Source organism: Megalobrama amblycephala, linkage group LG5 (genome assembly GCF_018812025.1).
Source record: "Megalobrama amblycephala isolate DHTTF-2021 linkage group LG5, ASM1881202v1, whole genome shotgun sequence".
Classification (NCBI taxonomy): domain Eukaryota; kingdom Metazoa; phylum Chordata; class Actinopteri; order Cypriniformes; family Xenocyprididae; genus Megalobrama; species Megalobrama amblycephala.
The window spans coordinates 12,482,841-12,501,484 of NC_063048.1; the positions used below are offsets into that span (position 1 = coordinate 12,482,841).

Consider the following 18,644-nt stretch of genomic DNA (forward strand, 5'->3'; position numbering starts at 1 on the left):
TGTCTCCTTAATCAAACACACCTGATCCAGGTCATCAGCTCATTAGTAGAGACTCCAAGCAGAGATTGTATATAATGGGGAGATAAGAGGGTCTGTATCTCTTATCATTGTAGAAAGCGTAACGGCTAACTTAATCACGTGCTCACCTCTCAGCCTATCGTGTAATGGCAGTCGCAACGTTCCCTAGTCTGCCTTCTCTTGAAAAAATACATTTTTATCAAGCTAAAATATACATACAGTTTCCAATGAAAGTATTGTTTAGTGTAAAACATTCTGAAGATTAGCAAACAGGCTGTCCATTAATTAAATGATTAGCTATTTCCCCACAAAAGCTGTTTAATCAGCATAGTGAAGCCTCTCATCCATTGACTTCCATTAAAAAAAACAGCCTCCGGTCTCATTCCCAGCGTACCGCGGTGTGTTAGCATTAGCCGTTACGCTTTTTTGGCTAAAGGTTGCAGGCTTGCCTTCCAGTGGCTTTGCTCCAAGACCTGAAAAGGGTGTGTCAGAGAAAGGAGACATGCAAAATGTGCAGTGTTGGGGTGCCACCAGGATTGGGTCAGGGTTTATTCTTTTGGCGCAAGTCGACTTGCGTAGGCCATCTGCCGGAAGCTAGTTATTTTAGTTTATAAAGTTTTAAATATGGATATTTTTCTTACAAAAACGCATCGCTTCACTTCAGAAGGCCTTTATTAACCAACTGGAGCTGTGTGGTTATCTATTATGATGGATGGATGCATTTTTTGGACTTCAAAATCAGGAGCGCCATTCGTTACCATTATAAAGCTTGGAAGAGCCAGGATATTTTTAAATATATCTCCGATTGTGTTCTTCTGGAAGAAGATAGGTCATATACACCTAGGATGGCTTGAGGGTGAGTAAATCATGGGATAATTTTCATTTTTGAGTGAACTATCCCTTTAAAGGTGATATTTGTAGTTTTTCATTGTTAAAATACTTTGCCAATTTAAAAATAGACAAGTGTTAGCCAACAATAATTGCCAACATGGCCAATATATTTCTCTTTATCACTAATGAATATAAAATAAAATTCAAAAGGGAATTTTTGACAACATAATTATTAATTTCACCGTAACATTGTTAGGCTTCTAAATGGACATGCTGCCACAGGCGACCAAGATTCCCTATTACAGAGAACTGAGTTCCTGGACAGATGGGCAGAAGGGCATCATCAGGAAACGGCTTCAGACTTTGAAGTGGGATTTGACACAGGTGACAAAGATTCGGACCAGCATCAGAGATTCCTGCACAGATCAGAATCAACAGATCACCCAGAGCTGGAGAGGAACAGTGAAGCAAATCAGGATCGAATTCGAATTTTGGTCCCTGAGGGCATCGCAAGACCTGGACGTTTTGAGGTCAGGAGAAGAGAGAGGACTTACCAAGACCGGTCCACGGATGATGAGGTGGATGCAGTCATGTCTGGAAGTGACCGCACTGTTAACAGGAAGCAGATAGGGATGGAAGGCTCTTACGGAGGTGATTTGCTCAGGAGCGTTGGTCGGACTGGTGAATGGGTTGAAGAGCACATGGCTAGTTCTGGGATTGAAGACCTGGATATGCAAGGCAGATACAGCTTTTTGCGTGGGGTTGACTCTGATGATGCACAGAAAGGGGCACGGCTGTCACAGACCAGTGCAACTATTGGCTCAACTGATGACAATCAGGTTAGGATTATTAAAATATCATTCTTGTTATTCTGACTGTCAACATTAGGGCTTGCATTATATCAAAAATATGCAATGTATTTGCAGCGATTTTGTATGCAATATAATTAAATTACATAGTGAATATTGCAATGATTTTATGCCGTTTTTAAAGTCCCTGTAAAGTCAATTCTGAGAATTCTTTCTAAACATTTTATAAATGTTACAAATGTATTGCTGAAACACATTACAAAGTCTGTGAATTGTGTAATGCTTAATTGTGAAGTTAGAGTTTTTCACCAAGTTTTCTCAGTTTTTCACTCTGTTCAGGATTTTTTGGGCGGAGCTAAAACGGGGGTCTAATGACGCGTATCGTCCCCTGAGCATAGCCCCTCCCCTAACACTATATAACTGTCGATGACGCACCGAGTGTGGCGCCGCCTCTAACTCTACAGCGGTTCACTTGCTCAATCTCGAGTGTCATTACAGTCATATAGCCCTTTGCACATTTAGCTAGTAATGCCTTCGTCACGCAAATGCATATTACATGGTTGTTAAAATATACAATATGCTCGGTCTCCTTATTTAAAAACTTTCATCAGACAGCTTACCGTCCCGACGATAACCGATGATATATGGGGCCGGACAGAGGCCTTCCCGTCCCGGCCTTCATCCTCCCGTCTCGCGGCACCGTCATTTGTCGACTCGACAACAGTTTGGCAGTTTGTGCCCACCAATGAGTGTAGTCCACAGTAACTCTACTAAAATGTGCAACCCTCTAACGTGATTCTTTTGTTTATATGCATCAGTATGTTTGACTCATTAGACAAGTAAGTTGAGACGGCAGCTCTCACGAGTGGGTGTGGTTTCAGCGCCGACAGCGGACACGCCCCCAGCGTTTGAGAGCAGAGAGCGCTGCCTATTTTTTCGAGATTTTGATAACTTATTTCATTTACTTACGGATTTTTTAATCATTCAAATTTGGCAGGGTGGTTAATAACACATTTTTCTGTGGTGTGACAAACTCAAAACACATACTTTAAAATGACTTTACAGGGACTTTAAGTTTTAAAAAGACTTTTTTTGTAAAGTTTTTTTCCTGTAATTTACTTTATCAAACATTTTGAGTCATACTCTGGCACCAGTGGCTGTTTGGTCAAAATGTTACTTTGAAGGGAAAAAAAAACCTTCTAATTATTTCAGAGCAAATGCATTAAGAGATATATCATCAAAAGAACTTAAATTTTTTTTAGCTAGATCTCTCAGCCCTAAAGCCACCATTAAACAAGCGATACCTAGGCTATAATAAATGGACAGAGAGATGTCTCTTTCCGTTTCTCCTGTAGATGGGCTCTCAGGGGCCCCAGCGTCATGCTGATATGGAGGCCCAGAGGAGGGAGTTTGAAGTGTGGCTTCACAAGGAAAATGACAAACTCACAGGAATTCTGAACAACCAAAGATCCCTGAGCGCTAAAGAACTGAGGATAAGACAGAATACACTCAAGGTTGGTGGTGTTTGTTAAATTTTTTTGCTTTCTTTTTATCTGTTTTTGATTAAAGTTTCATAAAGAGTCCAAAATATCAAAAAGTGTTAGAGTAAAAAACAATCTTTGATAGCTTTGATATCTTATTCAACAAAGCGCAGCATGATGTTTTACTTTGGTCACACAGAACATGCTGGATAATGTTCAGTATGTGAAGCTACATATCTGTGAGAGTCTGCTGTGTGTTGTTCCATCAATGCAATTGTAGCTGCAGATCTGTGAAGCTTTGAAAGGCTTGTGCTCAGGTTTTACCTCAGGCTTGGAAAAATTCAAACTTCACAAGTACCTGGAAGCTGTCATATCTGGTAACATTTGAGCTGACAGCCACTGTCACGTTGACTTTTTTTGTTCAGTCATAGCTTTCACCGCTCAGATTTGGAAAAGCTCTTGAACGGTAATTCATACAGTAGGTGGTCTTCCTGTTGAATATACCATGAAACAACATCAAACATTTTTTCAGATTGTGCTATGTGAAAAAGCCACATTGAAGATTGTTTTCATTTATTTAAATCTCTCCTATAGCTGACAAAGTGCCCAGACACTTCAATGCTATATCTGACTTTATGATAGTAGAAACCACTTCCTCCTCCATAAGGCCCTGTTTACACCTGGTATTAACCCTAAAAATGGCAAGACCATAAAGAGACATCAGAAAATTAATTTATTGCTATTTTCCATCTTCTTAGGACACCAATAATACAATTTCATGATTTTTTTTAAAAAAACATGACTTTTATTTTTAATTTTAATGTTTGTATCTCCCAGGATACGTTGCCCTCTTGGGGGTATAAATTAAGTGAAAACAGAATGCATGTTTGGCAATGCATGTTCAACATTTTAGCCACATTTTTAAAACCATTTATTCTCTCATAACATAAACTAAACATTCTTTTTAAAATTCTATTGAACAATAAGTATAATGCCTATTTATGAATCAGGGGCGTTTCCTCCGAGGAGGCAAGGGAGGCAGTGCCTCCTCAAAAAAACTGGATGAGAAAATAATCGATATTACAAAAATAAAACAACGCAAATGTTTTAAAATTTGACATTAAAAAGTGTAAAAGTCACTAAGTTTTCTAAAGAAACAGTCAAACAGCGTCACCCGCAGGTAAAGTTAGAGCGGGGAGTCCGCGTCTCTGTGCCTCCCTTCAGCTCATAGAAATAAAGCAGAGCCTCTAAAGTGTGCGGTGGGTTTAGTGGGGGGTAAATGAGAATCAATGGGGGAAAGTCACGTGAGAGGAGGCAGTGCCTCCATTGCGCCATGATTGGATATGATTGGTTACGATTGGACATGATTGGTTCCTGCGATAAATCCCGCCTCTTGTTTTCATGCGCATTCTCGTCGAATCGTCCTGAATGAAGACAGTGATGGCGTTAATGGGAAGACTAATTAAAAAGTAAGAAAACAACTGTCACTTACATATCAGCGCTTTGTCATGTTAAAATCAAGCTTGAAATGGTCTGAAAACATGATGACTCTGGGTTTTTTTAGTGAGCAATCAGCGTGGTGAAATTAAAGGTACATCTTCATGTCTTTGACCACTGACCAGTGTGTACAAGCTTGATGACTACTGAAAATAAATTGACTATTAAAAAGAAAAGCTGAATATTAATTTCTAAATATATATATTGTTTAAATTGTTACTGCCTTAGTTATTATTTTGGAATAAATGTAAAAATGAGTAAAAACACTAACTTGACAATTTATACTCGGTTTTAATAAATAGAACATTACATATAGTGTAAAAATAACACAATAGAATTGTATTTGGTCTCTCTTTTTATGTAATGTTAACTTAAAATTGTGTAACAGGGACATAAATGAGGACTTTGCCTCCTCAATTTAAAACACCACCGCACACCACTGTTATGAATATACTGTATAATGCTGTATATTTAATATATACATTAATATTTAATATGCAAATTGCTAGGGCCTGTAAATTATCAATACGACCAAGATTTTGCTGAAAAATCTGTTGTACACAATCTACTTCATGCCTTCTGCACTCTGATTGATAATTCATACATTTTTTTTATTATGTCTTAATTAAGTCTTTTTTGCTCAGAAATTGTCACACGTTGTTGCAGCAAAGGATGAGATGTAGGATCTAATTGCAGCAATTTACAAGTTTTAATGAACAGAAACAGAACAGCAACGTATACATAACAGAACTGACAAAGGAACTGAACAAACACAGGGCTTAAATACACAGTGAACAGAAGATCTAAATGAGACTAACTAACAAGACACAGCTGAACTCAAACACTAATCAAATCAGGAACCATGACAACAAACAAGTGGTGGGAAACTGAAAACAAAGGGGAACATGTGACCCAAGAACAACACTCTAAACATGAATTAAAGGTGCCCAAGAATGCTTTTTCACAAGATGTAATATAAGTCTAAGGTGTCCCCTGAATGTGTCTGTGAAGTTTCAGCTCAAAATACCCCATAGATTTTTTTAAATACATTTTTTTAACTGCCTATTTTGGGGCATCATTAACTATGCACTGATTTTTTTCAGCGCGCCGCCCCTTTAATTCGCGTGCTCCCTGCCACATGAGCTCTCGATTATATTACAGTACATTTACAAAGTTCACACAGCTAATATAACCCTCAAATGGATCTTTACAAGATGTTCGTCATGCATGCTGTGTGCATACATCGAATCATGTGAGTAAAGTATTTATTTTGATGTTTATATTTGATTCTCTATGAGTTTGAGGCTATGCTCCATGGCTAACGGCTGCTACACTGTTGGAGAGATTTAGAAAGAATGAAGTTGTGTTTATGAATTATACAGACTGCAAGTGTTTAAAAATGAAAATAGCGACGGCTCTTGTCTCTGTGAATACAGTAAGAAACGATGGTAACTTTAACCTCATTTAACAGTACATTAGCAACATGCTAATGAAACATTTAGAAAGACAATTTACAAATATCACTAAAAATATCATGCTATCATGGATCATGTCAGTTATTATTGCTCCATCTGCCATTTTTCGCTATTGTCCTTGCTTACCTAGTCTGTTGATTCACCTGTGCAGATCCAGACGTTACTGGCTGCCCTTGTCTAATGCCTTTCATAATGTTGGGAACATGGGCTGGCATGTGCAAATATTGGGGCGTACACCCCGACTGTTACGTAACAGTTGGTGTTATGTTGAGATCCGCGTGTTTTCCGGAAGTCTTTTAAACAAATGAGATTTACATAAGAAAGAGAAAGCAATGGAGTTTGAAACTCAATGTATGTCTTTTCCATGTACTGAACTCTTGTTATTCAACTATGCCAAGATAAATTCAAATTTTGAATCTAGGGCACCTTTAAACAGAACAAAACAACTCAAACCGTGACAGAAATCTTTAATTATTTTTATAAAGTAAATGTAAGATAAACATTTAATGTACTGTTGCAACTTGGGTTTACTTTGATTATTCATACACCATATTTTAATGTTAAAAATTAAAAGTTCTTAAATGTTTAAAAAATCTGGCTATAATGTTGTAATATGCATTGCCAAACAAGCATTCTTTTTTCAATTGATTTATACCCCCAAAGGGGCAACATATCCTGGGAGATACAAACATTTAAAGACAAATAATGAAAAATTTACATGTAAGTAAGAACATGTACGTCCCCTCCAAATATTGTAAATATGTGAAATATATCAACTTTTATCATAAGGTTAGTAGATTTTCAACTACAGATGGTCATGCTGATTTTGAATGCTGCCCGTAAGGTAAACAAAAAATTTATGAACAAAGTCAATATAGCTAATTATTCACAACAAACAGCCTTTCAACATGAAACCAAGAAATGAGACCTAAACTTTCCCTGACTCCCCGCAGCCTCTCGAATGTTTGTATCCCCCAGGATACGTCGCCCCTTTTAGGGTTAAGATGCGTTTTGGTCGAACGGATCACAAGTGGACAAATACAGGTGTATACAGGTAAATACAGGTGTAAACGGGGTCTACCGCTTCCCGAGGTAATCTAAAATGCATTTGACCAGATTGCTTTCTTAGTGTAGATGCTTGTCAAATGCGTTCGACAGCCAGAAAAGACCACCCTCTCCTGCTGACTTAATGAGTAAACATAATGGTAAGCCATTCAGGATTTAAACTGGTGAAGACCCAAGTTTGGTTTAAAGACAGCAAGAACAATGTTCTCTCACCATTCCTGATTTCTAACATGCTGGTCTTGCAGCTATCAGAGCAGAAACGACAGCTGTTGCTCTGTGTGTTTTTTCCATCCTCTCCTTTCGCGTTCATTTGTAAATTGCGTGAGCTTATTTTGTCCATTAGATCGAAAGATCTGAGAAAAGAAAAAAAAAACCCATACATTTACCCATCTTAATACCAGGTGTAAACAGGGCCTAAGTTACTATTTGCTAATGCAGTCACACAGAACATCTTATAGGAATAACTTATAAAGTGCTCATAAAGTGTTTAAAAAAATGATTGGAAATTATTCCAATATGGGCTGAAATGAATTAAGAAATTTTTATCAGCCATTTTTTCAATATGGAGTAATTTAAAAACTTTTTTAATGTGATTAAAAACTGACGACGGAATCAGATTTGCTTATCAGTCAACTGGAATAAGATAATTCATGTGATCGCTATTACAACAGCTGATAATAGAGCTGTTCCTGGAGTTTCAGCATACTCAGTATGGTACTGTGAACTCTTTAGTAACTACCTCCTCTTCTATGAGCTGAATTAGTATGTAAACATTAGTTTACCTTAGAGCAAATGTTCTTATTGATGTTCGGCATTTTTGAATGTGGGCTGAGAGTTTAATTCACACCATGCGCATCTCAAGATGTATTTAAAGTTTTAGAAAGGGGGAAAACACTGCATGTTCTCTGGGTACCTTTTCTTGTCACTTGTTTCCTTGTTATTAAGTGCTCCAGTAATAATGCTTTACTGTATTTTTGGAAAATTTTCATAAAATTCATTGTAATACTACTGTAAAATTCCATACAAATGCACAGGACTTCCATGTACAATACCATTCAAATGTTTGGGGTCAGTATGATTTTATTTTTTAAGAAAATAATACTTTTATTTAGAAAGTATACATTTTACTATCACTTGATCAATTTAAAGACATTTCAAATGTAAAAAGATTTCTATTTCTAAATGAATGCTGTTCTTTCTATTCATCAAAAAATCCCTGAAATTTATGACAGTTACCAAAAAATATTAAGCAGCACAACTGTTTTCAACATTAATAATAATAAGAAATGTTTCTTGAGCAGCAAATCAACATATTAGAATGATTTCTGAAGGAAATCTGGATACTGGAGTAATGCTGAAAATTCAGCTAAATTGCATCACAGGAATTAATTGCATTTTAAAATATATTAAAATAGAAAGCAGGTATTTTAAATTGGAAAAAAACTGTTTTAACTGTATTTTATAGTCATAACTTGTTTGGTTATAGCTGGCAAGATGCTAAGGCAGAATTGGTAACTTTTTTTTAAACAAAAGGTCAATTTTAGATTTTTCAAATGAGTTCTGATCCAATTATTAGCACACATCTCTAACAACCACACCCACACAAACCCCTAATAGTAACTCTGTCTTGATGTCTTTATAGGGTTTACGTGCCGGTTTGGCCTGGGGTCAGAGTCAGTTCCAGAAACTGATGGCTGGTCAGCAAAGTATGGCGGCGGAGGAGGACATGGAACTAGAAGAGCTGCGTTATCGCTGGATGTTATACAAATCCAAACTTCAAGAGGCTGGTGACCTCAGAGGACTGCTGAAACACAAGGTACAAAGAAAAAATATATTTTCCTTTTATATTACATTATATGTATATTTTTATTTAGATTTTTGTATTTAGAGTTTAGTAATAATTATTATTCAATTTTTCCTCAAGAGCCTGTCTGTACATTTTTTTTTTTTTTTTTTTTTACATTTATTTGCTTGTGCCATGAAAATAAAATGTTTTTAACCTGAAGCCATCATTTTGAAAAATGGTGAACAAAATTGTTATATGTTGAATACTAGGAAACATATTTTAGAAAAAAGAAACAAACGCACTACCGTCTGAGGTGCCAGTCAGGAGAGATGAATTCAAATGTATATAAAAAATATATGACCGCACACTCAACTTGCGACTAGTTTATTTACCAACGTTTCGGCAAAAAGCCTTTGTCAAGGTATAATTTCACTCCAAGTGGAAAGAGCATAAATAGACAATCAACAGGTGCATACAATTAATCCCAATCAAATATACAATCAACCAATTAAGTATTCTAAGAAACTGTCCAATATACATGACAAGAATAAATACACGTCAACAATAGAAAACATCACCAACAATAAAAAGTAGAAGAGAAACTTATAGAAAACAGCTTAGATCGAATTCAACATTCAGACCGTAAGGGATAAGAGTCCTTAATTTATATATCCAATAGGCTTCACGTTTGAGTAAGATACAATCAAGGAATACTAGGAAACAGTCATATATTAAGCAGTGAAGATGTTGGTGTAGTATCATGTGTCCACCAGAAGGGGGCAGCAGCTTGTAGCCGGATCTAACTAACTAAAGCAAATGTTTCTTTTTTGTTTCAGGGTGTCAGTGGACGAGAACAGGAGCTTGTCCGAGCTGGAAAGGTAGGTTTTATTCATTGAACATAGGCCTTGATGCTGTGAGTGGGCTTGTGTTTAAAGTGGGTTTCAAAAATCTTTCTGATCTGACAGTGAAGTATGTTTGAACAATCTTTGAAAAATAAGTATTCCCTCTTCAGGCTGAGAACAGAATTGAATGCAGTGTTTATTTGTTGACACACAACTGGGGCTGTTGGAGTGCAATGCAGTGCAATGTCGTCATGTGTTTAATAGTCACAAATTGATTTAATGTAATATATTGGAGGAGGGTATGTGGATTTTTATTAGCATTTTGTATTAAACATGAAATAAATTGCAGCTCATTTAGCAGTTCAAATCAACTGCTTAATGTTTTTGTTGAATATTGCGTTTCAAAATATGTCACATTACGGAAGTTAAATGGGATGTGAATGCCGTTTCATGTTGACTTAAAGAATTTGTAAGCACTCTCAAGTGAAGTGGGACACTGTTCTGCTGGATTAGTAAGAGGGCTTTGAAATAGAGGCACATGAACAGCATTTTGAAAGCCTGAACCAAAGCACTGTCTTAGCCTCCAAAAACAAATGCTATTTTTTGGCTCTGTGGCACCGCTTGGAAACATCAAGACAGTTGCTCCACTGCGTCTCTCTGGGGAGCGTGTTAATCTTTGAGTAATTTCTCAAATTTCTCATCTTCACACCTTTTTTAGCACCTCTCTTCTCACTCCTTCACTCTCTGGCCATCTGTTCGTGAGCGGTCACGTCTGCTTGAGAAGAGACGCAGGTGCCCTGCTGGACTGCATATGAAAGGCTGTTCTGATAGGCCTGCTTTATTTACATTATCAGATATTAGTGGATGGAGATAGAAACGTTGTTTTGCACATGCAGCATTACCTTCCAGTTATCAAGGCTACTTACGGACGCTTTGGTTGAACTAGTTCTGCAAAATAGGCACAAAAACCTTTTTTAAAAGGGTTAGTTCACCCAAAAATGAAAATTGTTTCATTAATTACTCACCCTCATGTCGTTCCACATCCGTAAGACCTTCGTTCATCTTCGGAACACAAATTAAGATATTTTTGAATTGGCCTCCATTGAAAGCAAGTTATTTTACACTTTCAAACGCCCAGAAAAGCTACTAAAGTTATATTTAAAACAGTTCATGTTTCGAATCAGTGGTTCGGAGCACGTATCAAATTGCCAAAGTCACGTGAAACATTGAAATATCGAAACCCTTATGATGTAACGAAGCCTTGTTTGCTGAAATCATGTGACGCTCCAAAGCACCGATTCGAAACAAAAGATTCGTAAAGCATGGTTTTTCTCTGATAGACTGCAATTGTTGACTATGTGACTACAGTGGTTCAACCTTAATGTTATGAAGCAACGAGAATACTTTTTGTGTGCAAAAAAACAAAGATGAGAAATAAATTTATTTTTGCGCACAAAATGTAGTCACGTTGACTATTTTAACAATGACTTTAATACCTTTCTGGACCTTTAATGTGGTACTTACATTGTTTTCTTTGGAGGATTAAAAAAATCTCTCGTATTTTATTAAAAATATCTTATTTGTGTTCTGAAGATGAACGAAGGTCTTACGGGTGTGGAACGACATGAGGGTGAGAACGTTCATTTTTGGGTGAACTAACCCTTTAAGGGTGCGTTCACACTTGTAGTTCGGTTCTTTTGGTTCATTTGGTCCGGACCAAAGAAGAAAAAAAACCATTTAGTCCTGGTCCGATTAGCGTTCAGATTGGCAATTTTATACAAATTTTATACAAATTATACAAATACTTATTAACCAAAAGATACCAAACCTTAAGGCATAGGGATACATTCACAAGTGATTGGTCGGATTTTATGACGTATTGCCTATTTTGAGACAGAACTTGCAGAACATTCAAAACAATGCTGTGTGCTGAGGTAAATGTGCTTGTTGTGTGTGCGTAGCCTGTATGTGATGGTAATTTGGCCAGCTGGGAACTTGTGAAGAGCTTATAAAATGTGTAAAGTGTAAAGTAGTCAAAACAGCGTCGGGAATCCATCCGTCATACACAAACAATCTGCTGCGTGGAGATGCGCGTCTGATGCCTGTGATGGGCAAACTCGCGACTATGACAAGAAAAACCGACATGCGTGATGATTCTGTCCTTTTTAGGGTCTCGTCTTCCTGTTTTTGGTTAGTTTACATGTCTTTGGTCCGTGTTTCGTTCATATATCATTCAAACCGCAACTAGAGTTCGTTTGGAAGCGGACCGAGACCCATCTTTTCAGCGGTCTCGGTCCGCTTGTTTGGTGCGCACCAGGGTTCGGATGGCAGTGTTCACATATGTTCAAATGAACCGCACTATCCGAGCAATCGCACCAGGGTTCATTTTAATCGAACCAAACATGACAAGTGTGAACACACCCTAAGACGGCACAAGTAAATGTTGCTCACCTGAACCACAGCGTCTGACTCTGTTGTGGAAACTGTCATCAGCCTCTGCTGTCTTGGTGGTCCTGTCATTATCATGCAGGGTAAATACACCCTCTGCACACACTATGTTTGTCTCCGTCACTGACCAAATACAATCATCTAATTGTGAAGATGACACTTCAGTTGTCAATGAGGTAATCTTTCTGCAACTGTAATTACAGGCTCCTCACATAGAATATATAGTTATTTGTTGTGATAAAGTTTATTTTCCTATTGTATAATTATCAAGTCAGAACAATATGATTGGAAGTTGTGTATCTGTAAGGACAGTCTATTGTTTTATACATTACACCAGGCCTGAGCACCGCTGTAATTACCTTTCAGTGTAATTAGGTTTTCCTGAATAGAGACTGACAAAAGAAAAGAGTGGAAAGAGATTTCTGCTTTTCATCCACCCACATTTCCTCCTCCTCACTTTCTCGTACTTCTACACTCTCTCTCAAACGGAAAGTAAAAGTTCCCATGTTCCTCAGCTTTGCTACAGAGGCGTTAAATAGAAAAGGGTCGTACTAAGTTCAGATATCTGACAGTCCACCGCTCAGAGCGATGGCGGTTGTTGAGCAGCTGTGGGTGGACATTCACTCCCACAATTCCACAGGTGCATGAAAAACTTCCCCTGTGATTTCATCAGGTATACATTTGTCTCTGTGAATTTGTTTTTCGGCACCCAGTGAGTCATCTCGGCAAAATGACGCAATCGTTGTGAGGTTTTTATCAGATGTATATTGAATGAGAGATGGGTGCTGTCACTGTGTTTGTGCATCAAGTCACAAGCCAAGATCTATTTATAATCTGCTTTAAGACTTTGAGGAATTATAAGAGATTTATATGGGATTTTCCTTCCCTTTTATCATCCACCAGGAGAAAAGTATAAGTCCAATAGCTTAAAAAAGTGATAGCACATTGTTTTTTAATGTTTTATATATTTTTGCTGGCTATTTAAAATGACTTCTAAAACTCAGAGAAGTACCTTTACACAATCTGAGCTCATCGTGTGTACACATTTGTGTAATAAACCCTAGTGAGTCACCTACTTTGGCAACAATTTTTAGGTATCATAAGGGATTAAAGGCTATATGTGACCTGATCCAGCAAAATGAGTCACAGTGACCCAAATTTCAAAATTGAGATTTTGGTATCAATGGAAAGATGAGACAATAAGCTTTAAAATGATATCCTAGTCAAAGTCATACCTTGAATGGTTTTAAAGATATACCCATTTTAATTATGGTCGTCTGCCCTCTTTTTCAAATTGAAAACCTGAGAAAATCTTTTTTAAAGTTTTTTGCCCGTTTTTTTTGTTGATATCTTTCAAAATCCATTGCATTTAAAGGGATAAACTATTTATTTTACAGCTTAATTTGACCAAAGACATTTTTATATATATAAATGCTAAACCAGGCTGAAGCTCAAATTATTTGAAAGTATTTATTTGAATTAACACTTTAAGACCTGAAGGCTTTTTTAGAGTTCTTTTTTTTTTTTTTTTTTTTTTTTTCTGAGCGACACACACAAAAGTAAAGACTCATAACTCCAAAACTCTAGCAAGGAGAGTCAAAAGGTAGAAGAAAATATAAATTACATTACATATGGACATTTTCTTGCCGAGAAACAGCTGATAAAAGACAAAAAAATATATATAATTTTTTAAAAATAATTTTTCTTTTTTTATTTGACATGGAATAACTCAGGAACACAATAAGATCGCTAAAAAAATATTTTTTGGTGATGCTCTCCTATAGGCGGATCTTTTGTGACGTCATTGTTTATGTTTGTCGTGTTGCATCATGGGAGTCGTGTGGCAAGAAACACCGCTAGATACCATAGACAGTAAAACCATAGAATGCACTGCAACCAGTTTAGGTGAGGTTTTTATACAAAAGGAAATAAAAAAGTTGATTTTAATGAGCTATTTAAAAAAAAAAAAAAAAAACTGAAACGCATCAGTTGAAAATTCTTGCATGTAATAAAAAATGAATGTAGACGCCGATAGCCTAGTGGTTAGTGTGCCGACATATGACGCAAATGCGTTCATGGCGACACCGAAGTTCGATTCCCTTCTCGAGGTCCTTTGCCGATCCCACCCCCCCTCTCTCCACCCAATGATTTCCTGTCTGCTCTCTACTGTCCTCTCCGAATAAAGGCACAAAAAGCCCATAAATATAACTTTATAAAAAAATGAACTATATTTGTGTTATGTCAAAGACTATAGAATAATACATAGATTGCGTATTGTTTTGAATGGGAGAAAGTGCAATGCGCAATATGGCGGAATAAGTCCCGCTTTCTAAATAAGAGCCAATTTCTGATGGTACTGCAGCGGCCGTTAGAAGCTCCGGTTCCTATAGAAACAGTCAGATGCACGCTTCCTATCCACCTTATTCCTACGCCCCATGATGCTTTGCGCGAATTATGGGTGTAACTTCCGTTAAGCTGTAAACAGTCAGTGAAAGGCTCGCTCTATGAACGCAATAATACTTTTTTTTTTTTAAACTGGGTACAATGAGATAACATTATTCTACCCACCCTTCAACCAACAAACATTAAAAGGACATTAAAAGTGTAAAAACATCAACAAGGTACTTTCAACAGGTCATGAAAAAGCGTGATTCTTCCACAGCAATAACCGAAAGGTTAAATACAACTGTAGTGATATATATATATATATATATATATATATATATATATATATATATATATATATAGCATTTAAATATGGTTATCCTTTTCCTATGTTCTCCTTGCTGTCTCTCTCAGTGAATGGGACACAGATTTTACTAGTAAAATTTATATAATGAATAATTTGTGTGTCAAATAATGTTCTTAGTCTTTTCTTCCTGTGGGGGAGACTACAATAATTTAATATGAATTAAATGAAAATCAAATTAAATGCAATTTATTGTGTAACCAAAATACCAATAATGCCCAAAAGAAAGAGAAAAAACTTGGCATGTGACTTTTAATTATAAACAAGCCCGAAATACACCAGGACTCTTATTTTGAAATGTCTGTACTATTGCAGGCTGATCCTTCAGATTCTTACAACCGTATAAAACGTTTTATATAAAGGCCATAAAGTAGACATTGTAATAATTCATCAACTTGAGTTCATTAGCAATCGCTTGGCATAAATCTGCGCTTTTCACTGATTGAGAATCACTTTGAAGCAGTCTGAAGCGCTGTTTTGCACGAGCTTGTAGAAAGCGCAACAGCGCCCACTTGTGACTTTGCAACATGCAGCACCTGTGGGAATGTCAGCAGGGAGTAAACAGTTCTGACGCACACATAATGAGCAGGTACGAAACGACTAGTTAATCGATCGCGGATGGTTTCATTATTTTGGGCAGATATAAAAGTAAAAGAGGATAAAAATAATAAAAGCAAAAATGTGTCTCCAATATACATGGGCGGCCGTTATTATACCTGGGCGGCCCGCCCAAGTAAAGTCTATGTGTGGAAAGCACTGTATTATGCAATATACGTTGCCTTAATAAAAAATGTTCATGAACTTCAGCATTGCGTGATACTATTTCAAAGTGATTTCCATCATTTTTACAGATAATAAATTGTATTTACCTGTGAAAAAAACCTGAAAAGAGACATGAGAAAAATGAGAGATTCTTTGTGCATTCCAGTGAATTATTAATGGGATATATCGTAAATTAAATCGGGAGAACAGACCACAGATGTGCAGCATATGTTGTCCCTTTTCATACTATTACAGCGGTATGCAAAAGGACAAAAGAAAATAATCACGAGGTTAGAAAGCAGTGACTGAGAAGAGCTCTTGCCATAGATATTCTTGTTACAATATGTCACGTTAAAATACCAAGCGTTACGTTATTCTCATGATGTCTGAAAATAAAACATGAAAGAAAAATTGACAGCTCATTCAGTCAAACTGACTGGATAAGCTTTATTTGTAGGGCAACCTTATGATTTGAAACGATTTGTTTCAGTCTTTTTGAATGGAAGTTCCCCAAACCGGAAATTCGAAACGCAGTAGGATAGTCAGGAATAAGGTGGATAGAGACGTGTACTTAGGACTGCGCATGTGCATTAGCTTGATCCAGCCTGAAAAATCACACTTTTTTTTTCTTAAAGGGACTTTGGTTATGTATTTTTTGTGTTATGAGAGCAGTGATTCCTACACTTATTTCTCAGCTGAACCCCTTTTGTCCTATAATATTTTAAGTATCCCCTTAGATTTGAAATATTTCATTAATTTAACAACATATTCACTGTTCTCTTATGTTGGTTAAACAAAATATTAAAGAAAAAATCCCTTTTGTATTGTTTTATTTTGATTTGTTTTTAAAATTATGTATTCATTTTAATTTTACATTTATATATCATTTTAAATTATTTTCTATAATTATAAGCTTTTCATCATTAACTAAATTCATCACATTTTGATACAAGTTAGGATGTTGCCTTATGGGTAATTCACACCGACAGTGATGAGCAGTGACTGCAAGTCATTCATTTTCAATGAGAGTTTGCAATTTCCTACGGGAAAGTTGAGCAGTAACTACAGTGAAACTAGTGTGTTTCAAACAGTTGTAGTCATTTGAACGCACCTATAGAAACTCACTAGGTTTTGTAATCGAGCCATTCAGCATGTAACAGCATCTGTGGATGTGTGTTTTGCAGGCGAACAGCAGTCTGGGATTCTTGTACCGTGTGTGTCGCGTGGCTCTTCCTCTCCAGCTCCTCCTCTTGGCTCTTCTGCTGCTGGCCTTCCTGCTTCCCATGATGGACGAGGGCACCAGCTGTTCACTGTCAAACAACTTCGCCCGCTCCTTCAACATCATGCTCCGCTACGACGGACCTCCGCCCACTTAAGCGCCGACAGTCGAAAGCAGCTTTTTTAAATACGCCAATCTGCTCTTGTGTTTATGTAACAAATACTTATATTTTTTATCATTGTTCCGTTAATGTTAAGTCATTTTATTTTTGGTTCTCAGCTGCTCCACCATACACCCACCAGTGGACCCAGGCAGATCAGAAACTGTGTTTGTGTGTGAGAGAGTGAAAGAGTGAGTGGGTGGATGGCATAGATGCTCACAACCTGCTCAACATGATTCAAGCTGTTCATTTCTCTACAGGCTTTAGAGAAACCAATGCAGCCTTTACAAAGAGCAAAACTCCCTTAAAGATATCTTCTCAGGAGCCATTGCAAATTCCTTGTTTTTTTATGTTTGTTCTATGTTATTGCTAGTCACTACATGTTAAAGGATTAGTTCACTTAAGAATTAAGATTTCCTGATAATTTACTCACCCCCATGTCATCCAAGATGTTTATGTCTGTCTTTATTCAGTCGAAAAGAAATTAAGGTTTTTGAGGAAAGAATTACAGGATTTTTTGGACGGGTTGAAGGTCCAAATTGCAGTTTCAGTGCAGATTCAAAGGGCTCTACACGAACCCAGCCGAGGAATAAGGGTCTTATCTAGCGAAACTATTGGCCATTTTGGTCATTGGTCATCTTGCACTGCTCTGTGATGCGCCATGCATTACGTAGTCATGTTGGAAAGGTCATGTGTGATGTAACGATCCAGTGTCTACAAAGTGAACAAACACTAAGTCAAACTGCCTTTACAAAAAAGGTTAAACAATGATGTCGGACGATTTTGGAGTTGAAGGAGAAAATGAGATGCCGTATTTCACCCTACCGCAGTACTTCCGCCTGCATCACGCATGACCTTTCCAACGTGATTACGTAATGCGTGGCACATCGCAGAGCTAGTGCAAGACAAGCATTTGTGGTTAAAAAGTATATAATTTTAATTTTTTTTTTTAAAAATGACTGATTGTTTCGCTAGATTAGACCCTTATTCCTCGTCTGCAATTTGGACCTTCAACCTGTTGAACCCCAGTGAAGTCCACTATATGAAGAAAAATCCTGGAATGTTTTCCTCAAAAACATTAATTTCTTTTCAACTGAAGAAAGAAAGACATCTTGGATGTGAGTAAATTATCAGGAAATTTGAATTCTGAAGTGAACTAATCCTTTAAAGGAATAGTTCGCACAAAACCATGAAAATTCTGTCATCATTTACTCACCCTCATGTCATTCCAAACCTGTTTGACTTTCTTTTGTGAGATTTTGTTTGTCATTACAATTAAAGTCAGTAGGGTCCAATCATTGGCATTCATTGTATGGATAAAAACACTTATTTTGAAAACATGAGAGTGAGTAAATGATTTCAAAATTCTCATTTTTGGGTGAGCTCTCTCTCAATAATTTAACTGTGGTATGTCTTATATTTAAACAGAATTTTTGTGCATGTTTTTATATATACCACTTGTTTAAAATCTATTTTACTCAGGCCACTCAAAAACTAAACTG

At 36.9% G+C, this 18,644-nt stretch overlaps 1 protein-coding gene across 2 annotated transcripts in view; it reads left to right on the forward strand.

Moving 5' to 3' along the window:
- The window catches only part of syne3 (spectrin repeat containing, nuclear envelope family member 3), a 43,262-nt gene extending 25,172 nt beyond the window's left edge, over positions 1–18,090 (forward strand). For both annotated transcript variants that reach the window (XM_048190733.1, XM_048190732.1), the window contains exons 14-18: positions 1,106–1,688; positions 3,014–3,172; positions 8,819–8,992; positions 9,799–9,840; positions 16,948–18,090. In XM_048190733.1, coding sequence (XP_048046690.1) covers positions 1,106–1,688; positions 3,014–3,172; positions 8,819–8,992; positions 9,799–9,840; positions 16,948–17,139 — 1,150 coding nt within the window. In that variant the 3' untranslated portion in view covers positions 17,140–18,090. The remainder of the gene's footprint in view (positions 1–1,105; positions 1,689–3,013; positions 3,173–8,818; positions 8,993–9,798; positions 9,841–16,947) is intronic.
- The last annotated feature ends 554 nt before the right edge of the window (positions 18,091–18,644 follow it).